Source organism: Macaca fascicularis, chromosome 1, assembly GCF_037993035.2.
Source record: "Macaca fascicularis isolate 582-1 chromosome 1, T2T-MFA8v1.1".
NCBI lineage: Eukaryota > Metazoa > Chordata > Mammalia > Primates > Cercopithecidae > Macaca > Macaca fascicularis.
The window spans coordinates 183,307,263-183,329,332 of NC_088375.1; the positions used below are offsets into that span (position 1 = coordinate 183,307,263).

General features: G+C 37.7%; 1 protein-coding gene across 20 annotated transcripts in view; it reads left to right on the plus strand.

Annotated features, from left to right (window-relative positions):
• EPS15 (epidermal growth factor receptor pathway substrate 15) overlaps positions 1–22,070 on the plus strand; it is a 161,741-nt gene that overhangs the window by 85,757 nt on the left and 53,914 nt on the right. For all 20 annotated transcript variants that reach the window (XM_074006968.1, XM_074006963.1, XM_074006967.1 and 17 more), the window contains 2 exons: positions 695–780; positions 20,383–20,455. In XM_074006968.1, the coding sequence (XP_073863069.1) occupies positions 695–780; positions 20,383–20,455 (159 nt within the window). The remainder of the gene's footprint in view (positions 1–694; positions 781–20,382; positions 20,456–22,070) is intronic.

A 22,070-nucleotide genomic window follows, 5' to 3' on the forward strand; every position in this document is an offset into this window, starting at 1 on the left:
GTGTAGATGAAATGTCTGAGGAAGCATTTATCTTTTCGCTCTGACTTCAGCCAGCTCTCTGGGGCATCAATGATAGTTTACAAAGGACATAGAGCCAAGGTAGAAACAACTCAATGGGAGGCCACATATTTTAAGAACATATTCTATTGAAGAGTTAATTATAACAATAGCTTACATTTATAAAAGGTCACAGTTTGTAGAATGATGATTTACTTTAAATAAAATAGACACAGTATGTAAAAAAAGTGTAAATTCCTTGAATTAAATAAAATCAACCACTACTATAGTTCTGAGATTCAACAAATACGAATACAAATAAATCACCATCAATTTTTCTAAGAATTTATACTTCAGTGGAGGAATTAGTTTATGAATCTGGCATCTCTTTTACTGCAAGGTTCTGAACAGGCTAGGATCAAGTGACAAAGACATTCAGATCGGAGGTGGGGATGGGGTACATAGTATAGAATAACAGTTTTCAGAGAATTTAAGGGAAATGTAAATGTCTTACTATATAATTAAGTATAAAATTATGTATAATTGCACTGGATATGATTTTTTTCAGTGGAAAGTGTCAGTAATAGAGTAAAATATGCAATACCTTGTATCTGGGTAGAGCTTTAATATTTTTAGTGTCTTGTTATATATTGCATAATTTTATAGTAATGTATAATTGTGAACTTTTTGTTTTTAGAACATCATAGGATCAAGTCCTGTTGCAGATTTCTCTGCTATTAAGGAACTAGATACTCTTAACAATGAAATAGTTGACCTACAGAGGTATGTAAAGCAAAATTACAGCCTACTCATACACACACACACACACACACAGACACACACACATACACAAAGTACATACATGTATATATGTATACAACCTCCTCCCCACACACACCTTTCTGTTTCTAATGTACATTTTGATAAATGCTACCTTATTTGGTTAAGTACCACAGTTCTGTTTGAATGGAGTCAGGGTACTTCATCATATATGAGGCAGCCTTTAATTGCAGGATACACTATATACTTACGTACCACTGAAAAGTCACTGCCAAATAAACAATGACATGCCATTAACTATAAGGTACTGTTTGATTTCATTTAGAGAAAAATGTGAAAAAATGTATATCCTAGAATGACTGAAAAATAGTTTTTCTCCGACCTTAGATATTTGAATAATATATTAGAAAAACATTATCATTTAATACATTTAATAGATGGAATGTTAAATTCAGACACCATGCCAAGAGCTTTCATAATTGTTATTTGACCCTCACACAAACCTTGTAATTTGAAATAGGTGGTGGTGTTTCTATTTTACAGGTAAGAAACTTAAGATGCTTAGATTATTTTGCCCAAAATGATACAAGCTTGTCAGCTGTAGAGCTAATACCTGATCCCAGGACTACTTTATTCTAAGTTGAATCTTCTTTCTTATACATAGGTACTATGTAGGACAGACTCAAATACAATTAGATTTGAATCTGAGTATAGCAGATAGTATTGGTACTTCCTTAATTTCTGTGTTCCCTGGAAACTTTGTAGTAATACTGATTGTAAAAATGACTATAAAATTACTTTTTAAAAATAAGACAATTTTTCTGTCTACAGGGCACTGTATCTAAATATTCACACCAATCTTTTTCTTTTTTTAACCCTCACAACACTTTGAAGCAGATAATGGCTGATATACTTCATTTTACTGACAATATTGAGACATAAGGAGATTAAATGAGTTAACTGCCTTATATGGCAAGAATTTGGCAATGATCTTAACCTTATCTGTGAGACTATATTGAGATTTCTGTAGAAAAACTGGTTGTTAGAATTTTTCAGTTGTAAGAAAGAACTAAACCCAAACTAACTTAAGAGTGAAATTTATTGACATGTGAAACTGAAACCTTTCAAAGGTAGGGTTGGCTTAAAGCATTCCTTGATATTGAGGCTCAGATGATATAATCAGTTCTCTTGCTCTCCATTTCTTGTTTCCATTTCCGCTGGGTTAATTCCATTCTCAGATAGACTTTCTCCCTATTTTGGCAAGAGGGCTATAGTACATCTAGCTACATGTACTTATAATTTCAAGTTTGGTGAAGAGCGCCTCTCTTCTGGCATTTCCTGGAAAAGACCTGAAATTCAGTCTAATTGGATTGGCTTATTGGCCTTTTCCTATGACATAAAACTTCTAATATGGAAATCCGACCAGGACAAAAAACCCTTCATGGTGATTGTATAGTTTAATTTTGTCCTTACTAATGGGAAAAAAAAATCAAATCCAGAGTCACACATCACGTTAAGAGACAGTACTGGTATCAAAACCAGGTTGTATAAGTTCAGCATTCTTTCTGTTGTACAATTCTGCCACTCATTAGGATTTTTAAGTTTTTGACTTTGGTTCAAAATAGAAGTAGTAAACACTTAATTACTGAATCTATAATGGTGTTTAGACTTTTCATTTTCATGTGGTCCATAAACATTTTTGCTTTTCTATATATGTTATATACATGTTATAGTAGGTACATTTGAAAATACTTATCTTCTGGGCCTCTTAAGCCTATGAAAATGGATACATACACCAATGTTCTAGGACTTGCTTGATTTGACTTCGAGTGTACTTGTTTAATGTATAAAATATTTCTATAATGAATTTTAATGGGAATTAGAGCATCATAGATAAAATGCTCTTACTGTTGAAAACATTATTTGTTACACTTTGGTCAACTAATCTTTCAATAACTTTTAGTAACTATAATGTTAAGTTGTACCAGTTGCAGTCTTATATAGTAAATGACAGCTAGCAACATGAAAATAACGTACCTAATATTTTGTGACTGTCTTATTATGAAAATCAGAGAATTTCAAAACCTTGCTAGTTTTTAGGGTATACCCATTTTATAAATGTGTGATGTATTTATACATGATTTGACATTTGTGAAAATATTTTTGCTAGACTTATTTTAGGTGAGCTCTACAGTGTAGGCAACTTACATAATCTGTCAACTCCATTAGTGTCATAGTCAGACTCATCCCCATGCTAAAATTATAGTTGTTAAAATATGCTTTTGTAAGTAGTTGTATTAGGTCATTATCACCAAATCTTCAAGGTATTACATTATAAAAACCTTGGTTTTTATTCTTGTGAAGGACTGTTTTTTCCGTGCCAAGTTAAAATTCTTCAGCCTTTAATTTTTTTTTTTTTTTTTTTTTTTTGAGACGGAGTCTGGCTCTGTTGCCCAGGCTGGAGTGCAGTGGCCAGATCTCAGCTCACTGCAAGCTCCACCTCCTGGGTTTACGCCATTTTCCTGCCTCAGCCTCCCGAGTAGCTGGGACTACAGGTGCCCACCATCATGCCCGGCTAGTTTTTTGTATTTTTTAGTAGAGACGGGGTTTCACCGTGTTAGCCAGGATGGTCTCAATCTCCTGACCTCGTGATCCGCCCGTCTCGGCCTCCCAAAGTGCTGGGATTACAGGCTTGAGCCACCGCGCCCGGCCTAATTTTTTTATTAATATATAATAAGGATGTGATGAGTATGACTACAAAACAAGAAAAAATAATTTAAACAGATTTTGTTTGTGTCTTTTACTAAATTGTTACCTGATAAAATGTTAGCCAGCTCTTTGGTTTTGAGATGAAGATACTTAGTTTTAGTCCAGGGGCTGGGCACGGTAGCTCATGTCTGTAATCCCAGCAGTTTGCGGGGCTGAGGCAGGTGTATCACTTGAGAGTTCGAGACCAGCCTGCCCAAGATGGTCAAACCCCATTCTCTACTAAAAATACAAAAATTAGACAGGCGTGATGGCGCACATCTGTAATTCCAGCTACTCAGGAGGCTGAGACAGGAGAATCACTTGAGCCTGGGAGGCAGAGGTTGCAGTGAGCCGTTGCACTCCAGCCTGGGCAACAGAGTAAGACTTGTCTCAAAAAAAAAAAAAAAAAATAAAATATATATATATATATATATATATATATATATATATATATATATATATATATTTAGTCCAGGGATCAAACCTCTAAGTAAACAGCATGTATGATGTGAAATTGTAATTACTGTATAATGAATATAGTGCTTTACAATACTTTTGTCTTAATGATGGTTATAATACATATTCATTGTAAAATTCGGGAAATGCATAATGAAAAAAGGAATATGTTTCTTAGAATCATATTTTGTTTTAAGCATTGCACACCAGTGGAAATATTGAAAGCAGTATATAAACTTGAGTTAGTTGGGTAAAGAATGTTCTTTGTTATTGGTCAGAAAATGAGATTTCATTGTCTTTGTTTTCATCTTTAATTCACCAAATTGTTTCTAGTAGAAAATATAAGACATTGGGAGCTTGAGGCGAGATACCTTTTGGTATATTTCACAAATTTTTCTGTGATTTCTTCAACATTTGCTATTAATTAAATGATTTAATTATGCCAATTAGATTAAATTAGTATGATATTTTTAACTTAAGGAAAAGCAATAACAGGTAGTTGTCATATAACACTCATCAAATACCCGAATCTCTTACTTGAGCTCAAGACCTGTATTTTTCATTGCCTACTAGTGTTTTCATCTGAATATCTAGTAGGATATGACTTCCCTAATTGTCCCCTCACCTCTGTTTTGTATCTCCCTTGTCAATTACATCACCATTCACCTAGTCACTCAAGCTAGAAACCTGAGATTTTTCTTCTTCTCATCTTTAGTCTTCTACCTTTGCAGTGTCTCTTGAATTCATTCCTATCTTCCCTTTTGTCTGATCAACTTCTCACTCTTCAAATCTCACCTTAGACATCATTTCCTCTGGGAGATGAAGCCTTCCTTGACTTTACCTCCCAACCTCTCTTCTCTCTTCAAGTCTTATTTAAGAGCCTATTTTATGTAGTCTTTATATTTACAACTGTTATAACATTTATCATACTTTGTTATAATTCTGTGTTTTTTTAATCTCCAACTAGATTATGTGCTTCTTAAGCACAGGGGCTGCTTGTATCCCTAGTGTTTAGCTTATAATAGATGAGAAAATAATCTTTTCAATATTGTTGAAATCTGTCTTAAAGTTGTCATAAAATACAACTCAGATCCCTCAGTGACTTCCCATCTCCAACTGAATCCAATTCACTTCTTTGAACATGGCGTAAAGGCTCTTCTTCCTTCATGGTGTTCACTTGGCATCCTGACCATTCTTCTGTCTTAGCCACCTCTCACAGTGTGCTCCCTTATGGTACTGTAAAGCTATTTGAGAACAGATACAGTGTGTTTGCTCTTTGTACTCTGAGGGCTCAGTACAGTACTCGAATCTACTATTTCAGCTTTATCCCCTTTCTCCAGTTGTATGATAGATGGGTTTATTACCTCTTACTTCAACATACCACCACTTTTATTCCTCTGTGCCTCTGATCCTACTGTTCCCCTTTGCCTGAAGCACACCTTTTACCTTATAAAGTTTTTTTCATGTTCAAGACCCATCTTAAATATTGTCTGTTCTGTCAAGCCTTCCATGAAATCTTCAGATTACTAGTTATTCTTTTCTCTTCTTCCAGAGGCTTTATTCCTTTATTGTAGTATTTTCTACTGTTTATAGTAATTTATATCGCTTTTTTGGTCAATTTTTAATTCCTAAGGGCAAGAGCTATGTCTTGTTCATTTTGGTAGGCCTAGAAATTAACACACACATTACTTGACCCCGTGGAATGAGTATAACCTAGTTGGTTGAATGAATGACTCAAAGTATGTTATAAATATTGGAATATTTCCAAGACTTACTTTCTGCAAAATTTATGGCAGAATAGAAGCCATGTGTTAAATGTTGAACTAAGGCAAAGACTTTCTGAATAATTGCTTATTTTGAAGACTATAGGAAAGGATTTTAGGCTGGACATAGTGGCTCACACCTGTAATCCCAGCACTTTGGGAGGCTGCAGCGTGTGGATCACCTGAGGCCAGGAGTTTGAGACCAGCCTGGCCAACATGGCAAAACCCCATCTGTACTAAAAATACAACAATTAGCCGGGCATGGTGGCGCATGCCTATAATCCCAGCTACTCAGGAGGCTGAGACATGAGAATCGCTTGAACCTGGAAGGCAGAGGTTGCAGTGAGCCGAGGTCATGCCACTGTGCTTCAGCTTAGGCAACAGAGTGAGACTCAGTCTCAAAAAAAAAAAAAGAGAAAAAGAAAAGAATTTTATATATAAAAGGTTTTTAAATCCTCACAGGAGCATTAAGGTTAGTGGGCTGATTTTTTTTTTTTTTTTTTTTTTAATATTCTGCAGACTTAGTGGTTTTTTTTCCCACTTTAAAAAATTGTGGTAAAATACACATAACATAGTAATTTATCATCTTAACCATTTTTAGATAAACAATTCAGTGGTGTGAAATATATTCACATGGCCAGGCGAAGTGGCTCATGCCTGTAATCCCAGCACTTAGGGAGGCCGAGAGGGGCGAATCATCTGAGATCAGGAGTTCAAGACCAGCCTGGCCAACATGACAAAACCTGTCTCTACTAAAAATACAAAAACTAGCTGGGCGTGGTGGCAGGCGCCTGGAATCCCAGTTACTCATGAGGCTGAGACAGGAGAATCGCTTGAACCCTGGAGGTGGAGGTTATGGTGAGCCAAGATTACACCACTGCACTCCAGCCTGGGCGACAAGAGCGAGACTCCGTCTCAAAAAAAGAAAAAGAAATATATTCACAGTGTTGTGCAACCATCATCACCATTCATTTCCAAGACTCTTTTCATCTTATAAAACTGAAACCCCATACCAATTAAACAATAACTCCCCATACTCTACTCCCTCCCATTTTCCTTGCCGTTCCCTAGAGCAACCACCATTCTATTTTCTGTCTCTCTGATTTTGAATACTGTAACTATCTCATATAAGCAGAATGACGAGATATTTGTCTTTTTATGACTATCTTATTTCGTATAACGTCCTCAGGGTTCATCTGTGTTGTGGCATATGTCAGAATTTCCTTCCTTTTTCAGGCTGAATAATAATTCCATTGTACTTACATACCACATTTTGTTTACCTGTTCATCTATTGATGGACATTTGGGTTGCTTCCACATTTTAGCTATTGTGAATAATGCTGCTATGAACATGAACGTACAAATACCTTTTCAAGACCCTGCTGTCAGTTCTTTGTAGTATATTTGCAAAAGTGGAATTGCTTAATCATATGGTAGTTGCAGACCTGTTTTTGTGTCAAGGATTTCCTTTGAAAATCTGATGAAGACTGTTACACCCTGCCCACAGAAAAAAAAATAACATGTATATCTGTGATACTATTTTGTATTTATTTCAGGAGTTCCCAGACACTTAAAAACTATCTGTGGACCCATTCTTGAGAGCTGTTGCTATGAAAGTAAAATGCCTCAGTTAGAGAAGTTCTTGGCAGTGGAAAAGATGAAACATACTAAGAGATTGCTTCAGTCACTTGGATAATGTGGTGGTAAATTATGCTGAGGCAGGAGTTAATATTTTGTCATCTACTAGCTTCCATTTCCTTCCTGTCTCTGTCCTTTTAGCAAGAACATCAGGAAGTTAAAGCCACATCCTGTCAGGCCTGTTGGTTATCCTGGTCTTGGGCCAGTAAACAGGATAGATAATTAGAATAATAGTTACCAGGCATTGTACTATGCCTTCTTTATATAAGTTCACTTGTTGAGCTCTTGTAACATCCCTGAAGGGTAAATAACTTTATTTCAGTTTTTCAGATGAAGAAATGAACAAGTCTTCATTTCCAAGAAGCTTTCTCTGATTATCTGCCTCAGCTCAGAGAGCACACAGTTTCCTTCTCTCCCAGTAGACTCTCGACTGTGTGATGACACAGGCCAACTCTTACTTCTAATGAGGCAATATAGTATAGTATTTCAGAGCATGGGCTTTTTAACCAGATTTCCAGATTGCCTGACATGACCTGGATATACTTAACTATCTGTACCTCAGTTTTTTAATCTATAAAGTGGAAATATGAATAACCATGCACAATGCTTAACGCAATGCTTGGAACATAGTAAGTTCTCAATACATATTAGTATCTATCATCATCATCCCAACACCGAGTTCAGCACTTAGAGTACAGGATTTACTCAATAGCTGTTCACTAAATATTGGTTGGAGTAGCTGAATGAACTTTCTTTCTCTAGTTGAAGAGTAAATGGAACTATGTAGCCAGGTAGCCAGATTCTGTGTTACTAAATATATAGACCTCTACTTCCATCATATTCAATAACTGATTTTTTAAAATTTCTAAATCCTAGCATATGGTTTGAATTTTTAAAAATTCTGCGTTTTTGTTTTAGTTCAGTTCAAATATCATTAGAAACCATTATGTCTGGAGCATTCATTGCTTATATCATCAAATCTGGAGCTCTTTTACTTATATGGTCCAACTTGATGTGTTTTTGACCCTCTAAAGATCTGTGATACTGACGCTAAAAGGTCTCTTTTGTGACTCTGCCTTAAGAATGGTATTACTGGTTAAATAACTGAAGCTCTAGGTTGTGGTGTGCATTTCTTTGATAGTAAGGAGGCAGCCTAATTCATTTTCACATAAAGTGTATAGATCATCATTAAAACCTCGGTTTTGGGAGACTCTCCTTATTTGAAAACCTCCTTGCCGAAGTCTGAACCTGTGCTGTCCAGTATAGTAGCCACTACCTGTGTGGTGATTGAGCACTTGAAATATGGCTAGTCCAATTTAAGATGTGTTGTTAGTATAAAATATACTGGATTTCAAAGATTTAGAATGAAAAAGAAGAATGTAAAATATCTTAATATTTTTCACCTTTATTACATTTTGAAATATTACATTAAAATAAACTTCACTCATTTCTTTTTACTTTTTCATGTGTGCCTGTTAGATCATTCAAAAATCACATAGGCCAGGCATGGTGGCTCACGCCTGTAATCCCAGCACTTTGGGAGGCCAAGGCAAGAGAATTGCTGAGGCCAGGAGTTGAGATCACCCTGGGCAACAAAGCAAGACCCAGTCTCTATTAAATAAATAAATACATGCATGCATACATACATACATAATCTATGTATCTTCTGTTGGACCTGTTCTGTTCTGAGTTAGAATTATTATACATTTCATTTGCTTGTATTGTTTTGTGGCTCTGGTAGCTTACTAAGGGGCACTTACCTCTTTTAATACAGCAATAATTATTGAGATATATTGTAGTCTGTCTTTGGAAAGCAAAAACATCTACCAAGAAATTTCAGCTCCTGGAGAATTTAAGAGTCACAGTCTCCACCAACATACTGGAGGCCTGATTGCCATCACTCCAGGTGCTTTATTACAGCTTTCAAAAAGCCAGTAAATGTATTTTTATACTAGTAAACAATGTAATGGTAATAATAATATTAGCTGAAATTTATTTAGCACTTACTACATGCCAGGCATTGCCCTGGAGTGTTTCTAGATGTAACATAAATTAATCCTGCCCATTAACTTTATTATCCCTATTTTGTAATTCAGAAAATTAAGGTTTTGTTTTACATATCTTTTCTGTTGGTTTCTTTTAATCTCGTTTTGTCCTGCTAGATAAGTAGAATAAATTATTATGGATTTGCAAAATAAATTTGTATTTCTGGCCAGGCGCAGTAGCTCATGCCTGTAATCCCAGCACTTTGGGAGGCCGAGGCGGGAGGATCACCTGAGGGTCAGGAGTTTGAGACCAGCCTGGCCAATAAGGTGAAACCCTGTCTCTACTAAAAATACAAAAATTAGCTGGGCGTGCTGGTGCACACCTGTAATCCCAGCTTCTCTGGAGGCTGAGACAGGAGAATTGCTTGAACCCTGGAGTCAGAGGTTATAGTGAGTCGAGATTGCCCCACTGCATTCTCGCCTGTGCGACAGAGCGAGACTCTGTCTCCAGAGATATGTGTGTGTGTATGTGTGTATATATATATATATATATAATTTCCCCTTTGAAAAATGAACCATCTAATTTTGGGACCTGCCACTAAGGGGGTGTGCTTTGTCATATAAGCCACACCCCAAAGTTTGTGTTTTTTCTGATTCTAGTTAGGCTCTCTTTTCAATGACTTATACCCATAAATATATTCTCTTATTTTTAAAAATAAAACCCATTAAAAACAGCCAGTCTCTCAGAACTAAGTAAGAACATTAGTTATTCCCATAGTACCATCACACTTTCACAGTATTTATCTTAAATTTTTATAATTAATGGCTATTAGTTTTCCCCAGCAAACTATAAATAGAGGCCCAACTACAATCTTGTTTGGAATGTAGTAGACATTTAATAAATATTTGTTGAAAAAATGAAATAATATCTCATGAAGATTATATAATTAAGGCAAGTTTTATTTATGCATGTGTTTGTGTGTATGTGTGTGTGTATGTATGTATGTATGTATATATTTTTGAGATAGGGTCAGGCTCTGTTGCCCAGGCTGGAGAGCAGTGGTGTGATTATGGGTCACTTTAGCCTTGACTTCCCAGGCTTAAGCAATCCTCCCACCTTAGCCTCCTAAGTAGCTGGGACTACAGGCATGTGCCACCATGCCCAGCTAATTTTTTTTTTTTTTTTTTTTTTTTTTTTTTTTTTTTTGAGACAGAGTCTCACGCTGTTGCCCAGGCTGGAGTGCAGTGGCGCGATCTCGGCTCACTGCAAGCTCCGCCTCCCGGGTTCCCGCCATTCTCCTGCCTCAGCCTCCTGAGTAGCTGGGACTACAGGCGCCCGCCACCGCGCCCGGCTAATTTTTTGTATTTTTAGTAGAGACGGGGTTTCACTGTGGTCTCGATCTCCTGACCTTGTGATCCGCCCGCCTCGGCCTCCCAAAGTGCTGGGATTACAGGCTTGAGCCACCGCGCCCGGCTGCCCAGCTAATTTTTTAAAAAATTTTTTATAGAGACATGGGTGTCACTGTGTTGCCCCGCATGGTCTCAAACTCTTGGCTCAAGTGGTCCTCCCACTTCAGCCTCCCAAAGTGTTGGGATTACAGTTGTGAACCACTGTGCCTGACAAAGGCAACTTTTAGAGTAGTTTAAAACTTATGGTAAGAATAAATGTCTTTGTCCTCGAACTTTAAGCTTTTATGAACTACGAATTCTTGTTTTTTTGTTTTTTTGGGTTTTTTTGAAATGAGGTCTTGCTCTGTCACCCAGGCAGGAGTACAGTGACATGATCTTGGCTCACTATAACCTCCGCCTCTCAGGTTCAAGTGATTCTCCTGCCTCAGGCTCTCGAGTAGCTGGGATTAGAGGCATGCACCACCACGCACGGCTAATTTTTGTATTTTTAGTAGAGACAGGATTTCACCGTGTTGGCCAGGCTTGTCTCAAACTTCTGACCTCAAGTGATCTGCCCACCTTGGCCTCCCAAAGTGCTGGGATTAAAAACATGAGCCACCGCACTCGGCCATGAACTGTGAATTCTTAGAATGAAAGGTCGTGTAACTTTCAAATGGTTTAAATTTAAAACGAAGACTTTCTCATCAGCTTTCTATAGTTATTACTGTAATCTAGCTCAAGGCTTCTGACAGTTCCTAAGATAAGCAGAGTCAGGGTGTTTTATTGCCTTTCTAGCAATTGTCATCAGCTTTCTGAGCAGTAAGTGCCTCTGCTTCCTCTCTTCCTCCACAAGCCAGACAGGAAAGAAGAGCTGTGTTGCTAAATAATGCCGTTTGGCGTTCAAAGAAGCATGTCTCAGAAACCTCTAAGGGACTCACCATTTCCTGTATATTAAAAGTCTGTCTTGGCTGGGCACGATGGCTCATGCCTGTAATTCCAGCACTTTGGGAGGCTGAGGTGGGTGGATCACCTGAGGTCAGGAGTTCAAGACCAGCCTATCCAGCAAGGTGAAACCCCATCTCTACTAAAAATACAAAAATTAGCCGGGCGTGGTGGCGGATGCCTGTAATCCCAGCTACTCGGAAGACTGAGGCAGGAGAATCACTTGAACCCGGGAGGCAGAGGTTGCAGTGAGCCGAGATCCCGCCACTGCACTCCATCCTGGGCTTCAGAGTGAGACTTTGTCTCAGAATAAAGAAAACAACAACAACAACAACAGTAAAAGCCTGTTTTTACCTAGTACAGAAGTTCTTTATAATCTTATTCTGATTTACCATTTCAGCTTTATTTAACCACACATGAACCTTCCATTCTAGGTAAGTTAGTCTGTCTAGAATTTTCTCATCTCTCTACTTTCTTTTTCATTAATTTTGTATTATCATAAAATATACATAAGATAAAATTTACTACTTTAAATTTTTAACCACCTAAAGTGTACCATTCAGTGTCATTAATTGTACACTTAAAATGGTTAAAGTTTTAATTTTTTTTTGAGATGGAGTTTCACTCTTTTGTTGTCATTTTTAAATGTACTTAATATCATTAAATACATTCACAGTAATTGTGCAATTATCACCACCATGAATCTCTGAAACTTTATCATCCCAAACTGAACAATCTATTTGGAATTGATATAAACTAACTTCAGTCCCATACAAAACTGTGCTCCTGGCCAGGCATGGTGGCTCATGCCTGTAATCCCAGGAATTTGGGAAGCCAAGATGGGAGGATAGCTTGAGGTCAGGCCAATATAGTGAGACCTTGTCTCTACAGAAAATAAAATTAGTTGGCTGTGGTGGTGCTAGCTACTCAAGAGGCTCAAGGTGCTAGCTAGGTGTTAGCTGTAGTCCTAGCTACTCAAGAGGCTGAGGCAGGAGGACTGCCTGAGGCCAGGAGTTCGAGACTACAGTGAGCTGTGATCACACCAATGCACTCCAGCCTGGGAAACAGAGAGACTCTGTCTTTAAAGACACAAATAAAACTCTGGTCGTATACAGCTCCATTTTCTCCTCTGCCCTTAACCCCACTTTTTTTTTTTTTTTTTTTTTTGAGATAGAGTCTTGCTCTGTTGTCCAAGCTGGAGTGCAGCAGTGCAATCAGTGCAATCTCGGCTCACTGCAACCTCTGCCTCCTGGGTTCAAGTGATTCTCCTGCCTCAGCCTCCCAAGTAGCTGGGGCTACAGGCACCTGCCATCACACCCAGCTAATTTTTGTATTTTTAGAAGAGATGGGGTTTCACTATGTTGGCAAGGCTGGTCTCGAACTCCTGACCTCAGGTGATCCATCTGCCTGAGCCTCCCGAAGTGCTGGGATTACAGGAGTGAGCCACCGCACCTAGCCCGTTCTCACCCTGTTATGTTATTGATGTCACAAACGGTATCAAAACTCCCCCGCCGGGCACGGTGTCTCATGCCTGTAATCCCAGCACTTTGGGAGGCTGAGGCGGGTGGATCACAAGGTCAGGAGATTGAGACCATCCTGGCTAACACGGTGAAACCCCATGTCTACTAAAAATACAAAAAAAAAAATTAGCCAGGCCTGTAGTCCCAGTTACTTGGGAGGCTGAGGCAGGAGAATGGTGTGAACCTGGGAGGTGGAACTTGCAGTGAGCCGAGATCACGCCACTACACTCCAGCCTGCGCGACAGAGCAAGACTCTATCTCAAAAAAAAAAAAAAACAAAACTCCCCCGTTACGTTATTATGTCACAAACTGTATCTTTATACATTGTGTATCTACTAACATTCACAAATTCTTTTTTATGCATTTGTCTCTTAAATTCTATAGAAAGTATAAAGTGGAGTTGTAAACAAAAATTACAGTTATACTGGTTTTTATATTTACCCATGTATTTACCTTTACTGGAGATCTTTTTATCTTCATATGACTTTCAATTACTATCTAGCATCCTTTCATTTTAACCTCAAGGTCTCCCTTTAGCATTTCTCGTAGGGCAGATCTAGAAGTAATGAACTCCCTCAGCCTTTGTTTGTCTAGGAGTATTTTGATTTCTCCCTCGTTCTTTTGAAGCACAGTTTTGTCAGGTATAGAATTCTCAGTTGACAGGTTTTTTTCTTCCAACACTTTAAATATATCATTTCGTTGCCTTCTGACCTTCAAGTTTCTGCTGAGAAATCCATTGATAATCTTATTAAGGATTGATTATATGTCACAAATTGACAAGTTGCTTTTCTTCTTGCTTGCTATTTTCAAGATTCTTTCAACAGTTTGATTATAATGAGTCTCTTTGTGTTTATGCTACTTGGAGTTCATTGAGGTTTTTAGATTTGTAGATGTAGATCTTGTATCAAATTTGAGGAGTTTTCTTCTTAGTCTGCTTCTTACTGCTGTTTTGCCAACATCGTCTGTGCTTTCTTGTATAAGCTTTATCTCTGGCTGAAATACCATTTTCTTACCTGACATTTACTCTTTCCTTCAAGGCTTAGCTGAAGTCTCTCACCTCCTTCACGCAGTATTCTCAGACCGGAGTAATTTATATTGATAAACATGACATTATTGTCTGCACAGCTCACTTGGGAATTAATCATCCTACCTTCAGTGATACCAAGGAGACCTTTTCTGACCTTCTTCAGGGGGAGTCAAGTTCCCATTCTTTGTGTTCTCGTAGAACCTTTCCTATCCCACAGTGCTTACGTGTTGTAGCACCTAGTACAGTGCATTGTAATTATCTCTTTATATTCTTATCCCCAACCCCTCACACCAGGTGTGTGTTCATATGCTCTGAATTAAGGGCTTCTTAATGGCAGGTGCCTTCTGGTTTTATGTATCCCTTAAGTATAGCATAGTGACAAGTATGTAATAGGATTCAATATGTGTTACTGAGTCAGTAGATAAGTTGCATAGTGGTATATTAGGTTTTATTGTGTATTTTCTCTATCGCTCTTCATAGCAATCCCATATATGGTTTGTAAAGTAGATACTCATTTTATAGCTGCAGAAACTAGAGCTTATAAAGAGTTTGTTGGTGTTTAACATTTTATTTAGTATCTGCTATGTAAACCGGGTATGCTGGCATAAATTTTGTAATCCTATATGCAATTGTGAGATAAAGATTTTATTATCCCTCTTTGAAGAGAAGAAAACGGAGGCTTAAAAAAGATGAAATGACCTACCTAACTGGAGCTGGTTTAGGCAAAAAGAAGAATTTGATGACCCCATATAAGTGGAAGAGTAAAGGTATAGGTGGGCGGGAAGGAGGGTTAGAAAGAGAACAAATAGGATGTGTGCATATATGTGTGTGTGTGTGTATATATATGTGTATATATGTGTGTGTGTGTGTATATATGTAGAGAGAGAGGGAGACAGAGATTTATTTTAAGAAATTTTTAAGGTTGTGGGAGCTGGCAAGTCTGAAATCTATAGGACAGGCTGGCAGGCTGGAGGCCCAGTGAAGAGTTGATGTTGCATCTCAAGTTTAAAGGTAATCTGAGATAGAATTCCTTATTCCTTGGGGGACCTCATCTATCTCTTAATGCCTTCAAGTGATTGGATGTGGTCTACTTACATTATTAAGGGTAATCTGCTTTACTCAAGTCTACTGATTTAAATGTTCATCTCACCTAAAAAATACTTTCACAGTAACATCTAGGGTTGTGTTTGTCCAAATATCTGGGCACTGTGGCCTAGCCAAATTAGCCCATAAAATTAAGTATGACAGGAGGTGACAGGAGCCAGGGCTTGCTACCTAGAATGCTAGCTTTTTATCAGTTCCAAATAAAGGCATCCTAGATAAAGATTCTGACTGCTTTGGCATCAGTTACAGGCTCATTCTTTTTTTTTTTTTTTTTGAGACGGAGTCTCGCTCTGTCGCCCAGGCTGGAGTGCAGTGGCGCGATCTCGGCTCACTGCAAGCTCCGCCTCCCGGGTTCACGCCATTCTCCTGCCTCAGCCTCCCGAGTAGCTGGGACTACAGGCGCCCACAACCGCGCCCGGCTAATTTTTTGTATTTTTAGTAGAGACGGGGTTTCACCGTGGTCTCGATCTCCTGACCTTGTGATCCGCCCACCTCGGCCTCCCAAAGCGCTGGGATTACAGGCGTGAGCCACCGCGCCCGGCCACAGGCTCATTCTTGAATTAATCTCTGTGATTGTGTGGTGGGGTACTTTGACTGGCTAAACTTCGACCAGGAGCCAATTTCTGGCCAGTCACTGCCCAGAGAGATGGCATCTTCTGTTTCAACTATATGAGTAGAAAGACGTTAGAAGAGGCAGAAAGAGGAGCAATCTCCTAAAAGGATTGCTGAACCCTAGAAGGAGAGAGGGTCGGCCAGAACAAATAGCTGTTACTACAGTGATGTAAGGTGACTTGTGATAGAGCTTGTATTTTGGAGCCTGTTTTTCTCCAAATCTTATGGTTTCAAAACCATATAATGAGTTTCTAAAAGTAGAGAGCAGATAGGTTATTTTGAATGATATTCAGATAAGATTTTGGGGGTAGAAATTTTAGTGTTTACATTATTTATTCTATAACTATATTAGATCAGTGTTTTCTAACCTTTTTTATAACTCATAATTCCTTTTGACAAATTAAAAAACTACTTCATTATTGTTTAAAATTCTAAGTAATGTTAATATTTAGGCTCAATATTAGTTACTTGACATCTTACATATTTTGCCTTGCAAATCCTAAGATGATAGAGATATTAGCATCCACATACGAAAAATGAGACTAGGGCTCTGACAGGTTAAGTGACCTGATCAGAGTGAGAAAAACAATTTCTCAGAAGAGCTAGATTTTTCTCTGTTTGCTTGTGAGAGAGATTGGCAGTTAAGCTACTTAGTGATACCATTTTTATGGCTAAATGTACTCCAAGAGAATTTTTATAAATAAGTTTCAGGATTGAAAAATACAGCTTTGTGAGTTTTCACAACTTTCTAGTTTCTAATAGTTTCTAGTTTTTAATGTTTTCTGGTTACAGAACAGTGGATGCTGATGTTTAGAAAAAAAGACATAAAACTGTGTATCTGGGAAGGACTTTGAAGATGATTTTATCTTGTCTTTGATAATATTGGAATTGCATCAAAAACTAAGACAGATGGCTCACGCCCTCCTTGCACATAGAGTCTAGGAAAATGGAAGTGGATTGCATAGACTCAAGGTCCCTCAGCCTAACTGTCCTTGTGCATAACTTGACCATTTCTTACTAGATTTATGTGTTTGTCAACTTTAGGCTTCTGAAAGCCTAGCTTGAGATTTGCTTTCCTTGATGGTTCAAATTCACCGCTCCATGGAATCAGTACTGTGAGCCTTTGGAATACCAGGGAGCTTTATTCCTGACTTGTTCTTTATAGCTTTGGTACTTGTGGATTCCTCAGGATGTGCAAGCATCTTGAGAATGAAAAGAACCAGAAAGATAGTCTAAAATAGAGGATGAGTAGGATCATTTCATTTTCCTTTTCTGGAAATTACTAAGGTGAAGGTAATAGCTTTTCCTGTCATGACATCCAAGATGAGTGGTGGTTCGGGCAAAATGCTCACACACCGGTTTTTTTGTGTGTGTGTGTGACAGGGTCTAACTCTGTTGCCCAGGCTGGAATGCAGTGGCCCGATATCTGCTCACTGCAGCCTCTGCCTTCTGAGTTCAAGTGATCCTCCTGCCTCAGCCTCCTTAGTAGCAGGGACTGCAGGTGTGCGAGACCATACCCAGCTAATTATTGTATTTTTAGTAGAGACAGGGTTTTACCACATTGGCCAGGCTGGTCTCGAACTCCTGACCTCAAGTGATCCACCCACCTCGGCTTCCCAAACTGCTGGAATTACGGGTATGAGCCACCACACCCAGCCTCACACACCTCTTTTTGAAATAATGTCTTATATCTGCCTTATCTACCTATATTGGTGGGCTCCTTGAGAAGTTGCATGTTAATATTACTTTCTACTGTGGCACAGATCCTTAAAGAGAATTGTTTTAAAATTACTAGTGTTAAAAATAATGCTTGTATTGATTATGTGTCCATCAACTGTAGAAAAGTATACATGTTGTTCAAAGTAGGGAGAAGGTAAGAAATATGGTCAAGTATCCTAAGTGCACCTAAATATATGTTTAGATATTTTTATTTGCCTGAAATGAGAAGAATAGTTATAAAGGTTAAGAGTCATTGCAAGACAACAGAATAACATTTGAGCATCTCTGAAACTGTAAACTAGGTTGAGAAAATTACTTGATTTTCAGTCTGATTTACAGGACAGGTTTTCAGTTATAATTTTTTAAATAGAAAGTGATATAATGGAACATTTAATTCTTTTTAAGTTTTCTGTTTAGCAATATATGTTATACTACTTGGTTGTGCTAATAAAAGGAATATTATAAGACCAGAATTTTATTAGATAAACATGAATCAAAAGTTAAATTTAATTGATCTTCGTACTAAGAGGAATTAATGCCTAAAGATCTCCATATTTTTTTTGTTGTTGGGAATGGTCTTCAGAGTATGTTTAGAAATAACACCATCCTTTCCTCCTCTTCCCCTTCCTCCCCAATAGACCCCAAATTACGAAGTTTGTACTCCTCAAGCTTCCTCCATTTTACCTAAACATAGACTGTGTTTGCTTTTCAGAGCTGAGTCCTTTGTAATCTGTTTTGGATTTTCACCAAGTGAGCTTCCTTCCTTTGCTCTCCCATCCTTCTGCCTTGGCTACTTTGAGTCAGCTCACTGCCTTCTTGTAGCCCTGTTTTCCTCCGTGCACACTTGATCTGAGCAGACACTGTCAGTGACAGCAGTTAGCAGCAGAGCAGAAAGAATTCAGTACAAGCGTGTACACTGCTGATCTCTGACACTGTAATGTTTTCTATTTTTGTTACTATCTACTTTCAGAAACTGGGAGCTGAGTTGATACTGACCTTGTGTGGAATGCCTCTGAGGATTTGGGATGGGGGAAGGGTGCTAGATTTTCATATGACTTATCTCTAACATGCTGCAGCAAGACTGAAAACATTCATCTGCTCACATAAGGAGGAAAGAAAATTTCCAAGATTGAGCTTGCAGAATTTGTTGGGTATTTTCAGAAAATTTTCCCCCTGTGTTTTTCTATTTCTTGAATTTGCCTTATTTATATAAGGGTTGGAGGTGGGGGATGGCCTTTGCATAATAAATAGGTTGAGGTATGGAAGGATCGGACTGCAACAATGATTCGCATAGTAAGGGACTGTTTAAAATCTCCACGACATCGCGACCCACATTGCGACCCATCTGACAAACGGTTATTGAGCTCCTTGGCCATCTCAAACGTTTAAAAGTACAATGTACAAATAGCTTTATTTGTATAGTTTCTTCCATACACATCTTAAGAACATTGTGCCTACATATCCAAAACAGTTTATTTTTTTCTACATTTAAAATCTCACCTCAAGAAGGTGAGAAATATAAATGAAGGATGCAGTTGTCCCTTAAGTATCTGCTTTGGTATAATTTTCTCACTTTCCTTTATGCTGGAACTAAATGGAGCCTGAGCTTACATTTTGGGTTATGTCTGAGATGGAAACTGAAATGTAGTCTTGAAGCTCGAAGAAGAAACTTGGCTATACTAACATGAAGGACTTGTTAAATGCTGTCTTCCCTTCTCCATGTTTTCGCCTTTTACCTTTCCCCACAACCCCAGAAATGTACCGCTGCAGAATTCTTTGGGCTTTTTCTCTCATTTTGCAGAAAAGAAAGTGAAGGGAGGTGCGTGTGTTTGTGTGTGCGTGTGCAGGCATGATTTCAGTACAACTACAAATGGGCAGTTAAATTGTTAAATCAAAAGAAACAGCTTTATTTTGCAATTCTGAATCTAAGGTTGCTTGGGATTCATTCATAGCAACCCAGGCCTGATTAAAGCATGTAAGAATTTAGGTAACCATGTTTCAAAGTAAAAGTGGAGCCCAGCATGTTTGATTTGAAGAGTAGAAGAGGTAAATGCTGCTGTGGTTCTTTTTTTACTTTATATATACTGTGTGTATATTTGATCAATTTGATTTGATATATGGTCCTAAAATAGCTTTTTTTGAGATGTAATTTTTGATAGAGCACATTGCCTGTGTATTAACAATCTTTCCCATTTTCTCTGTTGTTTCATTCTAAAATTGATGCATACCAGTGATTTAAAGGGAAATTAACACTTCAGTAAATGTCTTTTTCCTTAATATTGTTGACTGTTTCTATTAGCCATTTTCATTTAATTTGACAGTGGTACCTAAGGGTTAACCTTACAGAGCTGATGCAACCCCTCCTTTTCTTTACCAGCAATTTTCATTGGACACTATTTCCATAGCAACAGTGACATCAGTGAAACCTGAGTGTTTCATTGATTATTTTTCTCCTCTTCCTTTTTTAATCTATCCTTTTTTCACCACATTTTAGTGAGAAAGCAATTTTTTTTTACAAACGGAGCTTATATTGATTTTTATTCCATGAATAATTAAAAGAGGGTGGAAAAATCTGCCCTTCATTTAAAAATTGAATGTTTCACTATGTATTTAAAAAACGATTCAGGATTAGGAGGATGGATAACCATACCAGCTGTAGCTGATGTTCTAAAATATTCTTGCATTGTTTGCTGGTCTTCTAGGGAAAAGAATAATGTGGAACAGGACCTTAAGGAGAAAGAAGATACTATTAAACAAAGGACAAGCGAGGTTCAAGTAAGTGACCATAAAATTTAGCGTTCCACTTCTGATTTAGGACTATTCATTTTAAATGTATATGGTTATTTAGTATTTGCTGGATGTTGTATTAGGTCAAAGGAATGCTTAACGTGTTTATATTATATAAATGTTTATCTTTTCCAAGATGATTGTTCTGGCTTGGAATTCTGGCCTGCAAAGATTATACTGCAATGAGAAAGCAGTATTTTTCAGCATAGATTTCTGGTTTTGAAAGTATTTTTTAAATGGTACTTACCTGCATATTATATCATTAAAGGTGTAAGTTTGCATGACTTACAATGTTAATATTTTTGCACCAGTAAAATTAGAGTGAGACCATCATCTCCTCCTCCTCCTCCTCCTCCTCATCATCATCAAAAACCAAAATGCTTTTTCATGCATGTGAAATTTTTGTTAGCTAGGAGATCTAGTGTGTTAAAGAACTGTTTCTCATAATACTGGTAGGGTGGGAGATGATATAGAACAATTTAAAGTAGTATTTTATGAGTAGCTTAGTAACCAGCATATCTTAAACTTTGGCATAAAGAGCTTTAATTCATTTTCATTAGGTGTTGTGTTAAATAGTTTCATTTTACAAAGAGAAAGGATGATAAAACCTCCGTTTTTGTTTGGGAAATGATAAAAATAAGGGGGTAGCAGTGTTTCTAACCTTAGAAATAGAGAAAACTGGGCAGTGCCTCACTTAGAGCAGTAAGCAGTGCATGTGGCCATGTTATTGGGGTACTGTTTCCTGAATGCTGAACTGGCACATAGAGGAGATTGGATATAGAAGCACTGGTAGCAGTTGCTAGTAAGAACTCTTGGGTGGGCATTTCTTAATGTGTTGCTTGTATGTTGGATTTTCCTGCTTTTCCTAATAGTTTTAAGTAGGGAAAAACTCTAAATTGTTAGGTCCATTGTTTTGTTTTGATGCAGGACATTCATTAGAGATTGTCTGTCTGGTGGACTGTGCTAGGGCGGGGAGAATGATTTACTGAAGAGTTGAGGAAGAAACCAGAGGGACTTGTTGTCGGAAGTTGATTCTCTGATTAGGTGACTACATTTATTATATTTACTTTAATTTTCCTAAAGGCAGTGCAAGTTAAGAGTTCATCTTCAATGTAATTCTCTTTCTGGTAGTGAGGTTAGGTGGGCGTAAGAGGGTAAGTTATCTGAATTACATTACTTTGTGCAGTTTTTGAGCTTCTTAGGAAATGCAAAAGAGCCACACATTTTAAGCAGTTATTACTAAAAATAGTGTAAAATGGAAGATAAAATAATCTATTCAAGTTTTCATAATTCGAAGAAATAGATGTAGCTATTGATACAATGTTGGACAGCTTCTAAATTTAGCCAGTTACTGCTGTAAAGTACACAGGTTCTTGTAATAGACAGCATTTTGTTGAGTATGTCTACCTGTTGGTTTTTCCCTACTGCGTTTTTTGAGGATGTGAATTTAAATATCCAGTTTAGAAGACTGCTGAAATTTACATTGTTTCCTTCAGTTTAAATAGGCTATCCTTGAATATTTGGTTTTTTATAATTATAGAAGTTTTGTTGTCCATCAGAATTTCTCCATGATTTGCTTGCCCTTCTTACTTAGTGGCAGAGT